Below are 20,976 nucleotides of genomic sequence, written 5' to 3' on the forward strand. Positions count from 1 at the left end.
GAAACAAAGAGGGATGATGAAAGGGAGTCTGGTGTGTAGTGTTGTGTAAGGAGGAAAAGACATTTCCAGTTTCTCCTAAAATGGGACTAAATTTTACTAAATTTTTTTTTTTGGGGTTGTTTATTTGGTGATAATATCACCAAAGGGGGGATTGCTGGAGCAGAGTTTTCTGTTGAAAATCTATTGGGTTTTAAAAGCTCTGGTTTGTCTATTTGTCAATAATTTAAAAAATATTAATTTGTAATTACTAATTATTTGTTTTGTGTAAATGTTCTGACTAACCAATACGAATTAACAAGAGAAAACGACACGTGGGAATGCATTCGTGTTGCTTACTAATAATGTGCATGTTTATTAAATAAATGTTGCTGAGTGCTGTTTATTTTAAAGCACAAAACGCTTTTGAATTGTCGTGTACTAATGCTTTTCTTGTGTTGCAAAGGCTAGATAATTACATACACATAAGGGTATTAGTGGGGTTAACACTGTTTAATCACTATGCTGTGGTAACGTTGTTTTTGTCTCTTTTAATTAAGATGGTACGTTTTGGCCTAGTTAAAAATGGCTGCCGTTTAAAGCCTGCATTCGAGTAGTCGATTTGTGATGAGAAGGCCTTGCTGAACCTGGTCGAGAGTCATCTGACCACAGTCTTCGCCTGGTTTAGAAATTTTCCGTGAGGACAGCAGCTCTGGGCGGACATCCAAGTGTCCTTGGAGGACAAAGGAGCCACAATGAACTTTGTGATTATAGCGGTGGCTTCGTGATGATTCTAAGGAAGTACATTTCAAAAAGAAACATTTGCAAATTTGAGTCCTCTTCTTCCGTCTTTTTATTTTTGTGATTTTTCTGAGCGGAGATTTTCCAAATGTAGCGATGCTACATCCTTTCCTTCTCGCTCTGCTCAGCGGTTCAGCGGACGTTTTAAACATTTTATGTTGCCTTCTTTTGTTAAATTTATTATAAATATTGTCAGCCTAGAGAGGGTCTAGGCCACTTCTTCCCAAACCTGCGTTGGTGAGGATCGATGCTGTAAGGACGGCGACTCGGGAGACTTCTACTGAGAGACCTGTCCTGACCCATTTCTGACATTTAGCTAGAATAGGTAATTATGAGAATAATGATTTACTTTGATTGATTTTCTTTGACTAATTTTAGATAAAGCATCATAATTTTAAATACAGTGTTGGTGGTTAATTCTTGTCAATTATTGAGTATTCTATTTTGATTATTATTGTATAGAGTGTTTAGATCATGACTCAGGACAGTTACAATTAGGTCTTATCGACCTCAGTGTAGATGCAGGGTGTTTAGGAGTTTTCCTTCCACAGGTTAAGTGCTGATAGAGTATTTGAGCGTATGTTAGTAAAATGGGCCAAAGTGTATGATGAGTGCATGTGCGTGTAACTGTGAAATTACCCTATCCGTGGAAGTAGGGAGAATTTGTACACCCCGATCTGCACCAGTGATTCATGATAAGGCCCATGATGGGGCAATCACACACGGGCATAAACAGATGAATTGTAAGGCACCCGAGGCGCCATCTTCATTATTCTCTGGGTCACTTGCGATGTTTGTAGACCCTGACTATGTGATGAAAAGTTGCATTTAAAAGATTAAATCTGATTAAATAAATCTGCATGTTTTGTGTTTTGATGCTTTTATTTGGACATTATCTGTGGGGCCCACATCTGCCCCTTCTCCAGGCCCACAGGCCCTTGCGCGGCCTTAAAAAATGATGCACAGAAGCGCTCTGGAATTTATTTTTCAGTGTTTGGAGGAAAAAAAGGTGGCACCTGAACAAGGGTATAGGTTACGTTATTGGGTATTGTAGAGACATTGAGGGATGTGCCAACCTCGGAAGGGCACTAACTTCTGCCTGGGTGCCCAGAGTAGCTGGACTGTGACCCACGCACACACTGAAGGCTTTGATTACCAGATTATGGACAGAAGCCACATCCAGCCTGGAAACCTTTGCCAAGTGGAAAGTCAGGGGTTTCAGGCAGAATCCATCAAATTCAAGTCTGGCCAAATGAACACCTTTATTTCCTGCACCCAGCACTTTCGGTGCTTTTACACTGCTCAGGAAATGCGTTCCTCGTATTTTACTCCCAAGGGATTGACTACATATCCTGCTGGGGTTTACTTGATGTTAATGTCATTGACTCCAGGTTCACACCCTAGAGCAGGAGGGCTCCACTTCCTTCTGGCAGATCCAGTATAAACCATTGGTGCATCGTGAGGACACAATGGAGCCGCTGAACACCGCTCCACACCCGTCTCCATCAGCAGAGCCTCTGACAGGAAACCAGGACAGTAACGTGAGGCGGAGGCTGTCAATGATAGGAATATAGACTCTTATTATGAGACATTGGGCTCACAGACAGAAAATGTAAAAATGCTTTATTGACTACTTTTGCAACAAAAAACTGCCGCCTGTATGTGTTTCAAGATATCTGAAGATGGGCGCGTGTGCCCCTAAAGTGGGTGACAGCTGCACCCAAGAGCCAGGGATAAGCAACCAGCTTCGGACAGTTACACTATCATGACAGGTGACAGATGGTTCCATGTTGGTAGGATCCTGAATTTATTTACACAAGCCATTGTTATGTGGTGTGTTTGTGTGAGTAGTTTTATTTTTAAAAAAGACTGCAAGACCCACAATGCACTTATTTATGAAATAGAAGCTCTGGCAGCCGTAGACCATCTGCGGCCCCTGCACACTAATGGCTGACCTGTGGACCACCAGTGTCATTATGTAAACCCTGTTGCAGCACACATGTACCTTCAGGTACAGTGCCGGCTGCTCAGCCCCAGAGGGGATGAGAATTGTGATTCTCCTATTAACATTACCAGAGAATCTGGATTTCATTAAAGACACGGAGGCTAACATTATGCTTACACTTTTAATTGCGTCACCAGGACAGCCGCATACATCACAAAGGAAGTATTCCAAATAGAACATTAACCACAGTAAAAGGCATGAGCCAACAGTATTCTGCCTCTTTTAAATCGCGAAGAAAACAGGATGAGTTCGATAAAATCCTTTGAACGTGTTGATGATGAAACGTAGGAAGTCACAGAAGGAAGGCCACCGAAGATGGAGAAGAAGGAAGAGACTCTAATCCAAAATTCTTTAGAGAGCATCTGCAAAAGAGAGAAAAATAGTGCAAGTATGACAAGAGCAAAAGACTGATGTCAAACAACAATATATGAAAAACATAAGTCAGGTCAACAATAACAAGTCAAGTCAACCAAAATCTATAGAATTGAACAATAAACCTTAGAATAACTTCTATAGAAGCATAACAACCTCCAAAGGGAAAGAGGAGGGGGGGATAATGTTAGCCTCCGTGTCTTTAATGAAATCCAGATTCTCTGGTCATGTTAATAGGAGAATCGCAATTTCATTACAAGACCGGAGGTTACCATTATGCTTGTTGGTAGCTTTGTAATACTACATCAGACACATGCGGGATAGGTTTACAGTAATGATGAGCAAAGGTCCGAGCATTAGACCAATCAGCAGCCTTGAGGATATCATCCAACTTACCTCCGGACCAGAAGGACTTACTGGCCATAGCACCTCTGATAGAGTGGGGTTTAAAAATATTAAGGTTGATACCTGCTAGGTTCATCACAATTTTGACCCATCTAGAGATAGAACTGGAAGAAACAGGTTTATGTGGTTTAACGAAGGAGATGAGCAATTGGTTTGCATTAGGAGGTCGAAGAGAATTCATTCTAGAGTCGTATTCTTTCATACAGTCAACTACACAGAGTTTGGGATAATCATCAAAACGAAGGTAAAAAATAGAATTGGACATGGACTTCGTTCTTCTGAAGATCTCAAAGTTTACTCCGAACATGTTATAAGATCTATTAGATATCTCCAGAGCCTTGACATCAGAGACTCTACGACAGGAAATTAAGCAAAGTAAAGTAGCTAGTTTAATAGAAAGTTTTTTATTGTCTAGGAGTGAATTAATGGGCCAATCTGAAAAAAGGTCAAGGATTAGGTTCACATCCCAAAGGGATTGATATCTGGGTCTAGGAGGTCTTCTGAGTCTGATACTTTTAAGGACCCTGCAAATAATTGCATTTTTACCAATAGTTTTACCGTTGACGAGGGAGTGGCCAGCGGAGATGGCAGATCTATAACAATTGATAGATCTATAACTAAGGCCTCTTTCAAATTGTTCCACTAGAAAGTTGATTATGTCAACGATAGGTGCCTGAACGGAATCCAGATTCCTTTCCAAGCACCAACGAACCCAAGATTTCCAAATGTTGTTGTATCGGTAGTGTGTGCCAGGGGCCCAAGATTCGCCGAGGAGAGTTGAAGCTGTTGACGAAAGTCCTGAGAGGTCATTGGATCTCCTGACACTCTCCAGGCAAGAAGGTTCAGTTTCCCTGATTGAACCATGGGGTGAAGATGACCGTCTATGTCTGTAAGAAGGTCCGCAAGGAAGGGAATTAGGAATGGGGAGTCGTAGCTCATCTCTAGGGCAGTTGGGAACCAGGCTTGAGAGGGCCAGAAGGGAGTGATTAACACGATTGAGCATTGGTGGAGTCTGACTTTCTGAAGCACTCTCTGAATCATGGAAAAGGGGGGAAAGGCGTAGCTGTTTCTGCCTTGCCAAGGTTGGAGGAAGGCATTCACTGCCAGAGCACCCGGGTCTGGCATCCAACTGTAATAGTTCACGATTTGGAAGGTTAGTCTGCTGGCAAAGAGGTCTAAGTCTAGAGGTCCCCAGTAGAAGTTGAGGGTATTGAAAACGGAGACGTTGAGTTTCCAATCGCTGAAGTCCAGAAGGAATCTTGAATTCCAGTCTGCCGATACATTGGATTTGCCCGGGAGATATTCGGCTCTTAAGGCGATTTTGTGTTCCAAGCAGAACATCCAAAGTTTCTTGGCAAGATTGGAGAGGTCGGCAGATTTGGTTCCACCTAGCCGATTTATGTAGGCTACTGCGGAGATATTGTCCATTTTCAGGATGATAGACCTGCCCTGAATGAATTGTTTGAAACTCATCAAGGCGTAAAGACCAGCTGTCAATTCCAGAAAATTTATATGATGTAAGGATTCTTCCGGAGACCAAATTCCACCAGTGTTCTGGCCTTGGAAGCATGCTCCCCAGCCATGAAGGCTGGCATCTGATTCTAAAACGAATTCTGGAGTTGAGCCAAAAATTGCTTTCCCATTCCATGCCTCTAGGTTGTCTAACCACCAGGTCAGTTCTACCTTGGCCTCCTGGTCTAGCGAGATATGGTCTTCGTACCAGAGGCCCGATTGAAGGGCCCTCGCTTTCACCCTCTGAAGTGCACGGTAATTTAGAGGGCCTGGGAAGATTGCTTGAATCGAAGAGGAAAGGAGACCTAGTAAATGGGCTAATTCCCTTAGGGGAAAACTCTGAAGTTTTAGGATATGTCTTATTTCTTTTTTTATTTTGGATATCTTTTTTGGAGGAAGGAGTAGTAGACAACTTGTGGTATCTACTGAAAAACCAAGGAATTCTAGTTTTTTTGAAGGTGAAAGGATGGATTTTTCTCTGTTTATAATAAACCCTAGGTTTTCCAAAAGGTCCATCACAGTATTTAGATCTTGGAGAATTTGACAATGGTCCTGAGAGAGGATGAGGATATCGTCTAGATAAACTATCATGCGGATACCTTTTTTTCTTAAACAGGAAGCGATTGATCTCATTACCTTGGTGAAACACCAGGGGGCTGAAGAAAGTCCGAAGGGGAGAGCCTTGAATTGGAAAAGACGGTTTTTCCAAAGAAATTGAAGGAAGGGTTGGTGGGTTTTGGCCATAGGAATCGTGAAGTAGGCGTCTTTTAGGTCTAACTTTACAAGCCAGTCGTCTTTTAGAAGTAAATCCCTCAGAAGGAGAATACCTTCCATCTTGAAGTGTCTGTAGACAAGGAATTTGTTGAGGGCTCTTAAATTTATGACGGGTCTCCACCCTTTGTCTTTTTTCTTGACAAGGAACAGGGTGCTGATGAATTTTAGCATCTCTAAAGGAACTTCTACTATAGCACCCTTCTGAAACATGGAGGAGATCTCCTCCTCTATAATCTTTTCCTGATCTAGGGAGAGAGGCATTTCTTTTGGGAAAGAAGATTGGTAAGGAGTTTGGGTAAAGTCTATCATGAATCCCCTCACAGTATTTAAAACCCATGGGTCTTGTGTTATCAGCTTCCAGTTGTTGAAAAAGAGTTTGAGTCTTCCACCCACCTTGGGGATAGGAGGGTGGGGAGAAAAGGTAGAAATTATACTCACTTTGGTTGCTGTTGTCGGTAGATGCTCCGCGGGATCTGAAGCTTCTTGAGCGAAAACCTCTTCCTCTTTGCGGGAAGAATTGGGGAGTGTTTGGGTTGAAGAAACCTCTTCCGCCAAATCCTCTTCCTCTAGGAAAGGGCCTTCTGTTGAATCGGCCGGAAGACTGGCCCCGTCTACCGGCCCTTCCGAAAAGGTTATTAGAGTTAAAAACTCTCTTCATATTCTGATGTGCTTTATCAAGGGCTGTGAACGTAGAAACGTATTTGCCTAGAGTCTTAATGAGGTCTTCCCCGAAAAGCAATCCTTTAGGGTTTGCAGAAGGTTCTTTGTCTGCTAGATCACTGAGTTTCGGGCTAATCTTGGTTAGAACTACTCTTCTCCTCTCAGAATTCAGGCTGGCATTAGCGTTGCCTAACAGAACAAGGGCTCTCTGACTAAGTCCTCTAATGAGTTCTGTGTCGAGGGGAGTGCCGTTAATATGGCTTTCTTCAGAAATATCAATGATTCTTGCTAGAGGGCCTAGAATGTCGAGGACCCTGTCTTGGCAGCCTTTTAAGGATCTCTCCATGCCCTTTCTAGGATCCCTTCCGAGTTTGAAGAGGTACTTGATAAGTTCTGGGTCAAGATTAGGAGTCTGGCAAGTCTTATCTGCAATGGAAGGTCGAGAGCATTCAGCTCTTAGTAGGTTCCGAGCATCTCTATCAAGGGGGTTTCTCAGCCATTTGTTTATAAATTTGCTCACGTGATCGTGAGGAATCCAATCTGAGCTCCTGGGGTGTTTAATGTTGAGAGGAGAAAACATCTCTTGGCCCAAAGGGTCTAGGATGGTATCTTTTGAGTGAGAGAGGTCTTCATCTAGAGAGTTGAATTCAAGATCGTCTTGATCTAGGTCTAGGACATATTCGTCCGGTGAGTCAGAGGCATCATCAATATAGAGATCATCATCAGTAGCGAGGTCATTGTTTAGAGCACTTTGATATTTTGTGCCGCAGGGGACACCATGATATTTTGTGCCGCTGAGGACACCTTTATGTATTGTGCCGCTAGGGACACCTTTATATGTTGTGCCGCTAGGGACACCCAGGGAAAAAGAGGTACTAGCCCCTTCAGTGCTCTTGGGGAAAAATTCTATGTTTTTACTTTTTTTGGTTCGTTTTCCCCTAGTGTGAGTGAGATCATCATTAGGGAGAGTATGTTGGTCAAGGGAGGTAAACTCCTCATCAGATAGGAAGGATCTTTTAGAAGTCATTACTTTAGACAAGGTCTCCAACATACATGATCTCATTTCCTCGTGAATGATGTCTTTAAAAGCCTCATTATTTAAAGTGGGGGTAGGCGCACTAGCCTCTGCTTCGTCTGAGTCGAAATCAGACATGATAGATGAAGGTAGAGATAATATTATTTATTAATTAAATATTAATATGTAAAATGCTCTCACTCTCTCTCTCTCCTTTTTTTTTTTTTTTTTTTAGATATAATAATGGGGATAACAAATAATAATATTAAGTTATATATTTTTTTTTTTTTTATAAGTTAATTAAAAAAATCCGGCTTGAGAATTAAGTTTGAATAAGGAATAGCTGAAAAGCCTAATATTTTCTAATCCTCAGTGCAAATTTGTTATTTAATTAGAAAAAGGGCTTAAGCTGGAGAGAAACGCTGGATATCAACTGTCCTCCTCCTCCGGTGATCGAAACGTGCTCGAGCGCGATCACCGGAGGTTGTTTATGGTCTGGTTGCCATGGCGCACTTGGCGCGTGTATTGCAGGCTGAGAGGGATTCGAGGAATGATCCTTGGCAACACGACGACGTTAGCGTCGCGTTGCCAACGTTCATTCCTCCATTAGGGAAGGGAAAGGTGCCGCTGTAAGCCCCGAAAGGGCAGAAAGACGCAGGGAAGCAGAGCGCACCGTGGGGCGGGCTGCGGGAAGTGAGATTGACTATGAGCGGCGTAAAATAAAGAAACGAAGAAAAACAGCGCAAGGTAGGGTCCAGCCTCCATAAATTGCAGGCGGGAGGGAGAAAAAACTGTGCCGAGGGAGGGGGGCGGGGGGGGAGGGGGGGGCGAAGTCCCGAAGTCCCGAAAAGAATCAAATGGGGGGCGGGAGGCCTAAGCGTGTGAAGGTGCAAAGGCACGAAGAAAGAACATAAGATTGCGAGCAGGCAGGGTATAGAGGTAGATGGCACCCAATAAGAAACATCAAAATAGGTTAAAACATTGCATGAATTGTAGCAACACAATATAAGAACAAGTTAAATAAGGTATCACAAGAGAGAACTTATCTGTCCTGGAGCCGCATTTAAAAGAGGCAGAATACTGTTGGCTCATGCCTTTTACTGTGGTTAATGTTCTATTTGGAATACTTCCTTTGTGATGTATGCGGCTGTCCTGGTGACGCAATTAAAAGTGTAAGCATAATGGTAGCCTCCGGTCTTGTAATGAAATCTGCTCAGACTTAATGACGAGCAAGAAAAAGAGGCGACCTTCTCTTTCCCAGGGTATTCCAGGAGCACAGGGCAAGCTTCTCCATTTTACTGCCACTTCTTTTCTCAGATCACTTTGTTAATCCGAAACAACTTTAAACATCACAACACAAGGCGTCCAAACTCAAGCCCATGCAAACTCAAACCACCTCAGGCAGATTATAAGCAGCAGTTGGAATTAAACTCAACAATATCAGCTCAGGACCAGCCAGATGAGATGTCATTAGATGAGGGGCAGGGGCAATAACCGCAGTACTGACATAGAGACAGATCACCATTGACTGCGTGAAACAACACTGGTGCAACAGCTGCAAATCACCACCGACCCACAAGCATACACAGGGCTCACTCTGTAAAAGAATGAGTGCGGGTGGCAAAAGCGGTGCCCATAAGCTCATGGCGGGCGGTATTTAATGTTAGCCCCTGAATCCCAAGGCTGCGTAATCTTCAATCCACCTTTAATCTTTAATCTTTGAATCCACTACCAGACACCCCCTTCCCCTACCTCACTCTTGCAGGCTCCTACTTTCTCACTTTGGTGATGTTTTTTCTATCTTTCTGTTCTTCCTTCTATCTCCTTTGTGTGTTTTTCACTCTCTTGCTCTCTGAAAATGTTGGATCAGGATAAATACGTGCTGGTCACTAGAAATGAGTGTTGGTGGCTTCCACCAGCAGCCACCACCTAAAATTAACCACAGAGCACACAGGGGCTCTGCAAACATGTATCATATGCCATGTGTCAGGTGTGTACAAGGGAAACAACATTAAAGGAACCCCAGTCTCAGCACCTGCAGCCGACCAACCAGATGCCACGGTGCCCACACCCCTACACTCCAGACCAATCAACTGGAGCTCCCGTCTTTCTTGGTACCCCCTACTGAGTAACATCCTGCCAACACGAAGCGTTCCATGATTGAGAAGAACAGTACTCTCAATCCTCACTCAGTCAGACTTCAGTCAGACCTCAGAGCTCTGCCAAACCTCATATGGAAAACCCTGTCATCCTTTCTACACCAACAGCGCCTGGCAGGACCTCTTCAGGCACCTCGTAGTCCTGGACTAGCTGCATCATCTCCCTCTCACCATCTGGAAGCCACAGTGCACTAAGGCTCTTATTATGAGTGGTTTGAGGGAAGGTGTAATTTATTGCATACAATATAATCCAACACCCACATGTGATAAACTGCACCTGCTATAGGCTTTTGGGGAATAATATGAAGGTTTTGGTGCTTCCCGCATTGAACCCACATTTCACGGTAAATCCCTATTTCACTTTTTAAAATCTGGGAAGTTTGACCTTTCAAGAAATAACGAAGGGTCAGGAGTTTGTCCCACCTGGTAACTGTCAGTAGGGTGTAGTGGACTTAAGATCTTGGAAATGCCCCTGTTCTTTGTCCTTGTTGGATATTTATGAAGCGGCTTCCCCCATGCATGGGACACCTCCTGCACCACCTTCTTGTTAACTGAGAGGGGAGCCTGTTCGGCCTCCCACTGACTCTCCCCTGAGGACACCATGATGGCTTTACCATCGGTGGTGGTCTACAATTCCTCAATCTGGATCCTTAGTTGCTGGCACAACGAGGCATTCCATGCATGCGGGGTGAGGAGGGGCAACGCTCAAGGGAGACCACTTCTGTCCGTCATGCTAAAAGCTGATGTAAGGTTTTCACTTTTTGACACAAATAAAGCTGCTATTTAGACTAAAATACATTTAGCTACTTATACATTACAAGCATATTATAAACCACTGTGGTGAGATTTATTATAACCACAAAAAGGTATGTTTCCCTGAATTTCAATGTGACTTTGGGTTGGTGTTCTGGACCCATATATCTTAGCGTGTCACATGGATGTGTGTCGGTAAACCTGGGAATATTTAAGAGTCATTTATCTAGAGGTTCTCCTGTTTTTTTAGGAGGCTCTAGAGGCAGATTTTAAAATGCACCTGGGGAGCAGTGGCACTTTAAAGTTAGATGCCTCAGTGCTGGACCCAGCTTCACTGTCATGGAGGCAGCCTCGTGTGTCATTGGGACAGGCAGCGAGTGTGACAAAGATACCCTTTTGCTTGTTCCACAGCAGTCACTATGGTTTATGGGGCCTCTCTCATTCCACAAGGGACATGGAAGGGGGAGAACAGCTACTCTGAAATCCAAAAGGCAGTGGTAGCTAAGAGTGCAGGGTGCAGGAAAGGCACCAGTCCTTGTATGAAAAATATACTTATTGCAACATTCACGAATGCTGGGGTCTGTTGTTGCTTGTGGGTTTTCTGCACACTACGAAAACATTTACCACACTGAAATGCACAACTTGTACACTAGTGTGCATTGAACCCCCGTCACAATGTTAAAAATGCATCAGGTAAACGTACACATGTTCATTCAGAGTAGATCCATTGACCCAGGTCCAGCGCCCTCCAGAGGGTGTGGTGAAAAGTCCAATCCAAGCCTGGCTGGTCAATACAGATGTGAGGTAATCCTGGAAACAATAAACACATATATATGTTAGGTACAAGACGCACATTCACCTTTCCCTCTGAATGGACACAGCTGCGTCAATGCAACAGGATTGATGGAATTGAGTGAATAATTTCAAACTGGAAACTGATGCCCTTGTGCAGAGATCTTACAGTGTGTAACCCCAGCCCCAGGTGCATCCTTCTTGAGTTGTTGTGGTACAAGAGAGGGGATGAGCATCTCCTCCTACGAGCCAAGAATAGACAGACAAGTCCATGTATGATGAAGAACTTGTAACCGCTTCAAACTTTCATTTTACAGATTGTTACAAGTTGTACTACTCCAGCCAAGCGCACAAGGACTCCGACTCCAAAAGAAACACGGCATATGCCCCATGAAAACACCTGACAAACCTAGCTGCACAAAGCAATTATGCAAATTGTATTTGTATCATTTGTTGCAACAGTAATTTTCTACAATAAATACACATTCGGTGTATACTATATTGACTAATTAATCTTTATTTTCTTTTTTCAAAGAAATAAATGTGCTTTGACATTTTACAAAAACGTTGACTAATCATTCATGCATACATAACATCTTTATTCGGGTTGCATAAATCCATAAATTGATCTAACATCTCACAGATCAGAATTTCATTGCACATTAAAACATCATTCAATACATATTGTAATTCATTAATATACGTCTGCAGACAATACCTGTGCTTTCATCATTAAAAACCTCGCCACATTTCCACAATATTTTCGCCCTCCTGCTTGAAAGTTAATTAAAGTAGGAACTGCCCGGCAAGCTTCTTTGCTTTCCATTAGTTGTAAATAGTATAAGCCTTCCAAATTAATTCTTTTTTTCCTTTTCAAAAATCCAGCAGTGTCAGCTGTGTAGTCACTCATCAAACAATCTTGTACTACCTGAGGGAGGCGGAAGCTGAGACCTCGAAGAGTGAATATGTTTGTGTTCTTTGATAAGTGTTGTAGCTATCTCCATGCCGCTTGCAGCCAAAGGCCGCATGCGACAGGGGTTTGGCTGCCTTCGGGGTTAGATTTGTTGATAAGATCTTACTTTAAGATCTTACCTTACGTAAAAATAAAAACATAGAATTCTCATTGAAAAAAAACAAAGGATAAAGTGACTTTATAGTTTAGTATGGTAATAGGATCTTTCTTAATTTACATTAAAAAAAGAAATTCACCAGTAAACAAAGGTTAAAGTGACATTGTAGTTAGGTATCATAATAATATCTAACTTTACGGAACAAACAAAACTAGCAAATCAGTGAAAGATCCAAAGGTTGAACTGACATTATAATAATATGAAAAAATATTGTTTAAAACAAAAAAAAACTGAAATTCACAAGTTAGTTTACTGGACTAACTCTATGTTATGTTATGTTAAATGAATTTGCATCGCGCTCAGCTACTCAACAGTGTCCCGGCACATGCAAAGGTAAAGGCAAAAGGTGTCAGAGGGTCATCTAAAAGAGGAACGTTTTAAGCATTTTTTTTTTTTAACTTGTGCACCAGCCATGTGCTGCTTATGACCTCACATATTACATTATTGATAACATGTTTGATGATATCACTGATGACATCTCAAATGAGGATCCTTCCCATTTCCTCAGGAGTATGAGACAAAGATCATACCAAAAGTCATTTTAACATTTTCAGTAATATGATACTCAACGTTCAAAAAGTTCAAAACTTATTTACCAAACATTACTTCATTTCCAGAATATTTCTCTTTATTCCCAAACCGTTCTCAATGAAAAACGAATGTTATCCAAATGATTCACCAATCCAAGAAACAAGGCCCTGCCTGGAGCAACTGAGAATCCGAACAGCATAAGAGTTCAAGACTTTATGGAAAATGTAGTTTAGCTACCTGGATCCATCGCATAGTGCATTCTCCAGTGGAACAAAGGGCCATATTATCAAGGAACGGGGATAACATTATCACCGCTTTAGCGGCAGGAAACTGCAGCTAAAGCGGCTATAATGGGCTTGATAATATGCCCTTGAGAGTTCCAATAGAAGCCCAGGTTCTGGTGTGAACATGGGCTTCTATTGGAATTCACAGGGGCATATTATCAAGCCCATTATCGCCGCTTTACCGGCAGTTTCCTGCCGCTAAAGCGACGATAATGTTATCGCAGTTCCATGATAATATGGCCCATAGTCCTTTACCAAGGGGTGCTGAATTCTGTGTCCATCGCCAGTGTTTCCCTCTTCGAACAGCGCAAGCGAGTTTGAAGTTCTGCACCCACCGTTCACAAGCTATGAAAAATGAACCATACTTAAACCTCAAGATTTTCCACTTTACTCAACGTTTCTAGAGGGTCTTCCAATTCCTTAGGCCTTATCGAGGTGGGCTGTTGGCTATTCCATTGTCCACAACTGATCTCGGTTTTTGTGGAGTTGAGCTTTAGTAAGGTTGGTCAAAATCGATTCACCAATGAGGAGGCACTGCTCAAGTCTAGATGTAAATATAAGTTTTCTTTTTTAATATATACTTTTATTTCCTTTAGCCATTAGTAAGATGTATTATAAAACAATAAAGAAATGAGCTTTTTCTTGACACTTGGTGAGATTGATACAATGGTTGATAAGAAAAGAAGCTGGAGGTACAGAACACTGATGGATTACAAAAGCCAATACTTCTACATAATAAAATAAAAACAGTAAGTCAAGAAAATAAAAATAGCCACCACTTCAGGGGAGCACACAGAGCCCGTGCGCCTGCTACCCACACCGCTACCGCCACAGACCTCACCTTCACCACTTCAATCACTGCTGCGAAGTAGGAAAAGTACACCTCCCAGCATGCCTTGCGGCAGGGATGCTGCGCCAGAGGGCAGGATGCGCCAGGATGCGACTCAAAAACACTCAGGGGTCCTGCAGCGCGGGAGTCCGTTTAGCCTGAGCTACCACTTCAGGGGAGCACGCAGAGCCAGTGCACCTGCTACCCCCACTGCTACCACCACAGTCCTCACCTTCACCACTTCCTTTGCTGCTGGGAGGTAGGAAAACTACACCTTCCAGCGTGCCTTGCGGCAGGGACGCTGAGCCAGAGGGCAGGACGTGCCAGGAGGCGACTGAAAAATACTCAGGGCTCCCGCAGCGCAGGAGTCCGTTTAGCCTGGGCCACCACTTCAGTGGAGCACACAGAGTCTCTGCGCCTGCTACCCCCACCGCTACCGGCAAAGCCCTCACCTTCATCACTTCATCGCTGCTGGGAGGTAGAAAACTACACCTCCCAGCATGCCTTGCGGCAGGGAGGCCGCTCCAGAGGGCAGGACGCGTCAGGAGGCGACTCAAAAACACTCTGGGCTCCCGCACCACGGGATGTGTGCGGACATGCCTGTGTCAAGGGCAGGCCCGTCCATGCCCGTAAGAACCTGGAGGGGGCTGGGCTGGGCCCTCCCTCTAACACCGGGTCGGGAGATCTTGTCTTCTCAATTTTCAGGCACTGTGGCGTTTTGTTTCACTTGATCATTAATACCAGTCCCAATGGTGTTGTGTTGTCAATTCCTGCATTTACTATGAGCAAAGGCAAGGGGGTAGCAGGAACCTTGAAAGCTTTTATCATCAGTGCCGAATTAATGCTCAGCCACAAGATAGAGTTGACAGAGAGGCGACTCTCTTTGGAACCGCTATCTGTGCAGGGGCGCTCCTCATTAGGCTCTTCACTAGGCACAGACAATCTGAGTGGTGCCCCTCACTCCTGTTTGTCTCCAACATCACAAGGCCAGCTTAAGTCTTCCCCCGTACTGGATTTGGAAGCATCCTCTATGGACACATTAAATGGGCCAAGTATTTCTACAAGGTCACGGATTCCTAAACCCCCAAATGAGGACAAGCAGAGAGAGCCACCACTAAAGCAAAAAAGGCCCTGGCACGCTAATCCAAAGGTGTTACAAGCTAGTTCCATCAGCACACAGACCGATACTGTTCCTCCAGTACCAATATGCAGCGCTTTCGGGGATGCTGGAGACACTATCCCTGTTATCACTGGGGAGAGTATTCTGGATATTGCTCTTGTACGGATCCAAGAACTAATTGTTACTAGCTTTGCCACATTTCGGGGTCGCTTAGAACATCTAGACAGCGTCATGATTAAATTGTTTGACCAAATAGGGTCCGCTAAGTCCGCTGCTAGCGCTGTGGAAGGTCCAGGTCTAGACGTGTCAAACAAAACAGCCATAGCCCCTCTAGAAAAAGTACTGGACAAAGTTACAGTTATTGAAAATCTATTAAGAACAGTTTAGGGCATAGGTTGCGACAACTCCTCGAACAATCTTCCAAAGACAGCATTGATTGATGGTGAGGCAGCTCCTCCTGCTCAGACAGGCACCCCTCATTATTCAGTTAAAGCACCCACAGGAAATAAGAGTACTTCTCATACAACCCGTAACAACCCAACAGCCTTTAACAAGTACAGAAATTGTCAACCAGGGAAAGCCATGGGGGTAATTTACTTTGAAAATAGGGTCCGTGAGCATAATAGTCACATATCCGACTGCAGAGCCACTGTCGGTAAGCCTAGACCTGATATTCAGCGGTCTGATAGTGTTCAAGGGGGGGTCGGCCCTCTGTGGCAGCCACACCACCAGACCGCAGATGTGGCTCCTTCTGTTATTCAACCGCATAAGGATAACCTGGATCTTCCTCCAGAATGGGATGTATGACGTTACAACGCATACTATTACAACGCATACCTTTACAACGCATTTTTTACAACGCACAATCCATTACAACGCATGACATTACAACGCAGGACACTACAACGCATTTTTAAAAACTACCTTTACAACGCATATCCATTACAACGCATACTACCTTTACAACGCATACCATTACAACGCATAATATTAAATTGCATTTAAGGTAAGTATTAGATAGTATAGGGTTAAAAATTACTATTCTAACTCCAGGGGGTGCAACAGTAGGGTAAGTGTTGGATAGTATAGGGTTAAAAATTACTATTCTAACTCCAGGGGGTGCAACAGTAGGATAAATGTTGGATAGTATAGGGGTGAAAATTACTATTCTAACTCCAGGGGGTGCAACAGTAGGGTAAGTGTTGGATAGTATAGGGGTAAAAATTACTATTCTAACTCCAGGGGGTGCAACAGTAGGGTAAGTGTTGGATAGTATAGGGGTAAAAATTACTATTCTAACTCCAGGGGGTGCAACAGTAGGGAAAGTGTTGGATAGTATAGGGGTAAAAATTACTATTCTAACTCCAGGGGGTGCAACAGTAGGGTAAGTGTTGGATAGTATAGGGGTAAAAATTACTATTCTAACTCCAGGGGGTGCAACAGTAGGGTAAGTGTTGGATAGTATAGGGGTGAAAATTACTATTCTAACTCCAGGGGGTGCAACAGTAGGGTAAGTGTTGGATAGTATAGGGGTAAAAATTACTATTCTAACTCCAGGGGGTGCAACAGTAGGGAAAGTGTTGGATAGTATAGGGGTAAAAATTACTATTCTAACTCCAGGGGGTGCAACAGTAGGGAAAGTGTTGGATAGTATAGGGGTAAAAATTACTATTCTAACTCCAGGGGGTGCAACAGTAGGGTAAGTGTTGGATAGTATAGGGGTAAAAATTACTATTCTAACTCCAGGGGGTGCAACAGTAGGGTAAGTGTTGGATAGTATAGGGGTAAAAATTACTATTCTAACTCCAGGGGGTGCAACAGTAGGGTAAGTGTTGGATAGTATAGGGGTAAAAATTACTATTCTAACTCCAGGGGGTGCAACAGTAGGGTAAGTGTTGGATAGTATATTACTATATTATGCGTTGTAATGGTATGCGTTGTAATGGTAGTATGCGTTGTAATGGAATGCGTTGTAAAGGTAGTTTTTAAAAATGCGTTGTAGTGTCCTGCGTTGTAATGTCATGCGTTGTAATGGATTGTGCGTTGTAAAAATTGCGTTGTAAGTGTAGTGTGTTGTAAAAGTTGCGTTGTAAAGGTTGTTCCCCTCCAGAATGCTGTCCTTATGTTGTCATTCTTACTAATGTTCTGCCACTTCATGATAATAACCATGAGTCAGCAGGCCAGCTAAAAAATAAGGTTTGACATTGGCTATCCCACTCATCTGTGTACGATAACACACGCTACAAAGACATCCTGATGGTATACAATGTAGGATGGGTAGGTCCCCTGCACAAGACCATTGACGGAGATTGTGTTGTCATTAACTGTCGCAGCCCGCATCTGGCAGAGTCCACAATTAGGAGCAGGAATAACACTTCCAGAGGGGGTCCAGCCTATGGGATGAGTATAATGCCGCTGGGTTTTTTGTCAAAAATATGTTTATTAGCATTTTATCAGGCATTACCAATGAACTGACAAACGGTACATCTGTAGAGACATAGAAGACTGGTTAATGTAAGAACCCCAAACGGTGATCTGCGTACCCCCACCGTATCCCCGACAGCCTAAAGTAATAAGCACAGTTTCTCCAGTAGCAAGGGCGGGGAGTAGGTCGACAGTGCGATAAACATATCAATCGTATCATCTTCTTTTTGTGATAGTGTGAATGCACACCATCTAACTGGAAGGGTTCCCTTTAGCGGGAGCAAGTCTAAACAGATGACTCCCATGAATGAGAGAGAATAATGAACCCCTCACCCCCCCACCCTAACCCCCCAACCCAACCCAGTACTGATGATGGCTACCCGAGCGCAGCTAAATTTCAAGGCAAGATATCTTCAAACAGGTTACAGTTGAAAAAGGTGCATAGCTCTGATCGATGCAGGACAAACGGCTGACGGCAATTCTTTGGCAAGGAACACCACCAGTGGCCCCCATCTATATTCAAAGTTCTTATAATCGTCCCTAAATATGTCGGCCATCCTTTCAAGGCACAGAAGTTTACAGAGTCTGGAATGCCATAGCAAGATGGTGGTGACCTCTTTCGTTTTCCAAGCGGCCGCTATCGCCACTTTTGCAGCCCCAATGCAGGTCCACATAATGGTCTTATGCGCTTTAGTTTGATGTTTGAGGGAGGGATCGCGAAGGACGAGGAGAATGCCTGCCATGGAGGTCGGAATAGGGTACCCCAGCATGTCTTTAATTTGTACAAGGATTTCCTCCCAGAAGGGGCGTATCCCTGGACAATCCCACCAAGTATGTTGGAAATCGCACAACAGCTCATAACCCCTCCAGCACATAGCAGATGAATCGGGAAATATCTTTTTGTTCTTGGTAGGGTAGAGATACCAGTCTATCATTGTTTTTAACCCCTTCGCTGCTAGGCCTTTCCCACCCCTGTGCTAAGCCTTTTTTGGGCTATTTGGGGTAGTGCGCTCTTAGGCCCCTGTAACTTTTTGGCCACATAAGGTATCCACGCCAAATTTGCATCCTTTTCTTCCAACATCATGGGGATTCTAAAGGTACCCAGGGTTTGTGGATTCCCCTGGAGGGGTCCCATAAATTAGCCAAAATACAGCAACATTTTGTTTTTTTTTGTGAAAAATGGGAAAAACAAGCTGCAAATGAAAGCATCTGGGATTTTCGCTGCAACTGGGATCAAAGAAGGGCTTATGGGGCTGAAATCACAATTTTCCTAGCTTTTAGAGAATGACAGACTTTTGTCAGAAAACCAACATTTTTTACACAGTTTTGGCATTTTTCTGGGACATAGCCTATTTTTGCTATTTTTTGTGCTTTTAACCTCCTTCCAGTTAATGGTAGAAATGGGTGTGAAAGCAATGTATCCTGGAAAGCTATACATTCTAGAAAGTAGACAAAAGTCTGAATTCAGCAAGGGGTCATTTGTGTAGATCCATCAAGGTTTCTTTATAGAAACAAACAGTTAAATATAGGAAAAAATAAAAATTAGTTGAAAAAAACAGCCTTTTGTGTCAACGTTTTCACCTGTAACTTCTTCTAATTATGACAGCTCTTTGAAAGCAATATACTGTTACATCCGCTGGACCTTCCTGATTGTGGGGATATATAGGACTTGTAGGTTCACCAAGAACCCGACGAACCCAGAGTCAAAAACTGAGCAGCAACTTGCAATGGTTTTTTATTATCTTCCGGGTATATAGCAATTATTGTGGGAAAATGTATACATGGAAAAATCGGTATGAAAGACACCTATGTATTTCTGAAAGGGGAACAAATTATAGAGTTTAGAAACAGTACATATTTGCACATTTTCGAAATTGAGAATACTCATACTAGCATGAGAATTATCGGTCATTTTTCAAAATGACTTTTTTTTTACGCAATGTCTTTCATTTGGAAGGCAGAAATGCATCAAAACTCATCAGGTAATAACAGTTGCTTTACGAATCTGAAATACCCTAAGTCTCCCAATAAAAATGATACCTCACTTGTGTGGGTAGGCATAGTGCCCATGACAGGAAATGGCTCAAAACCCAACGTGAACACACCACATTTTCACAATGAAAATGTACCCTTTTTTTGAGAAGTGTCTAGCTGTAGTTTTTGAACACTAGCTCTGCTTGCACCTAGGGAAACCTAGCAAACCTATACATTTTTGAAAACTAGAAACCCAGGGGAATCCAGGATGGGGTGACTTGACTGCCTCCCACCAGGTTCTGTTACCCAGAATCCCTTGCAAACCTAAAAAATTGTCCAAAAAACCAAATTTTCCCCATATTTCTGTGGTGGAAAGTTCTGGAATCTGCGTGGATCGACCAATTTTCACCCACCCCGCGTTCCCCAAAGTCTTACGAGAAAAACGGTGCCTCACGTGTGCGGCTCGGCCTAGTGCCCGCGACAGGAAATGGCGCAAAACGCAACGTGGTCACGCCTCAATTTCGCAGTGAAAAATGACCCTTTTTTGGCAAAGTGCCTAGCTGTAGTTTGTGAACCCTAGCTCTGCCGGCACCTAGGGAAACCTAGCAAACCTATATATTTTTGAAAACTAGACACCCAGGGGAATCCAGGATGGGGTGACTTGACTGCCTCCCACCAGGGTCTGTTACCCAGAATCCCTTGCAAACCTAAAACATTGTCAAAAAAACTAATTTCCCCCACATTTCTGTGGTGGAAAGTTCTCGGATCGGCGTAGATCCACAAATTTCCACCCACCCGGCGTTCCCCAAAGTCTTACAAGAAAAATGGTACCTCACTTGTGTGGGTCGGCCTAGTGCCCGCGACAGGAAACGGTGCAAAACGCAACGTGGTCACACCTCAATTTCGCAGTGAAATATGACCCTTTTTTGGCAAAGTGTCTAGCTGTAGTTTTTGAACAATAGGTCTGCCGGCACCTAGGCAAACCTAGCAAACCTATACATTTTCGAAAAATAGACACCAGGGGAATCCAGGATGGGGTGACTTAGCTGCCTCCCACCAGGTTCTGTTACCCAGAGTCCCTTGCAAACCTAAACAATTGTCAAAAAACAAATTTTCCCCACATTTCTGTGGTGGAAAGTTCTGGAATCTGCGTGGATCCACAAATTTCCACCCACCCCGCATTCCCCTAAGTCTTGCGTGAAAAATGGTACCTCAGTTTTGTGGGTTGGCCTAGTGCCCGTGGCAGGAAACGGCGCAGAACGCAATGTGGTCACACCTCAATTTCGCAGTGAAAAATGAAAATTTTTTTGCAAAGTGCCCAGCTCTGCCGGCACCTAGGGAAACCTACCATACCCACACATTTCTGAAAACTAGACACCTGGGGGCTTCCAGGGAGGTATGGCTTGCGTGGATCCCCCAACGTTTCCTTACCCAGAATCCCCTGCAAATATCAATTTTAG

General features: G+C 43.5%; 1 protein-coding gene across 1 annotated transcript in view; it reads right to left on the bottom strand.

Annotated features, from left to right (window-relative positions):
* Positions 1 to 2,150: 2,150 nt before the first annotated feature.
* Positions 2,151 to 20,976, bottom strand: part of LOC146813030 (uncharacterized) — a 128,137-nt gene continuing 109,311 nt past the window's right edge. Inside the window, exons 6-8 of the mRNA XM_085615249.1 lie at positions 11,136 to 11,242; positions 5,482 to 5,493; positions 2,151 to 2,294 (exon numbers count right to left, since the gene is read on the bottom strand). Of these exons, the coding sequence (XP_085471375.1) occupies positions 2,171 to 2,294; positions 5,482 to 5,493; positions 11,136 to 11,242 (243 nt within the window). The 3' untranslated portion in view covers positions 2,151 to 2,170. The remainder of the gene's footprint in view (positions 2,295 to 5,481; positions 5,494 to 11,135; positions 11,243 to 20,976) is intronic.

The sequence above is a fragment of the Triturus cristatus genome, chromosome 7, assembly GCF_964204655.1.
Source record: "Triturus cristatus chromosome 7, aTriCri1.1, whole genome shotgun sequence".
NCBI lineage: Eukaryota > Metazoa > Chordata > Amphibia > Caudata > Salamandridae > Triturus > Triturus cristatus.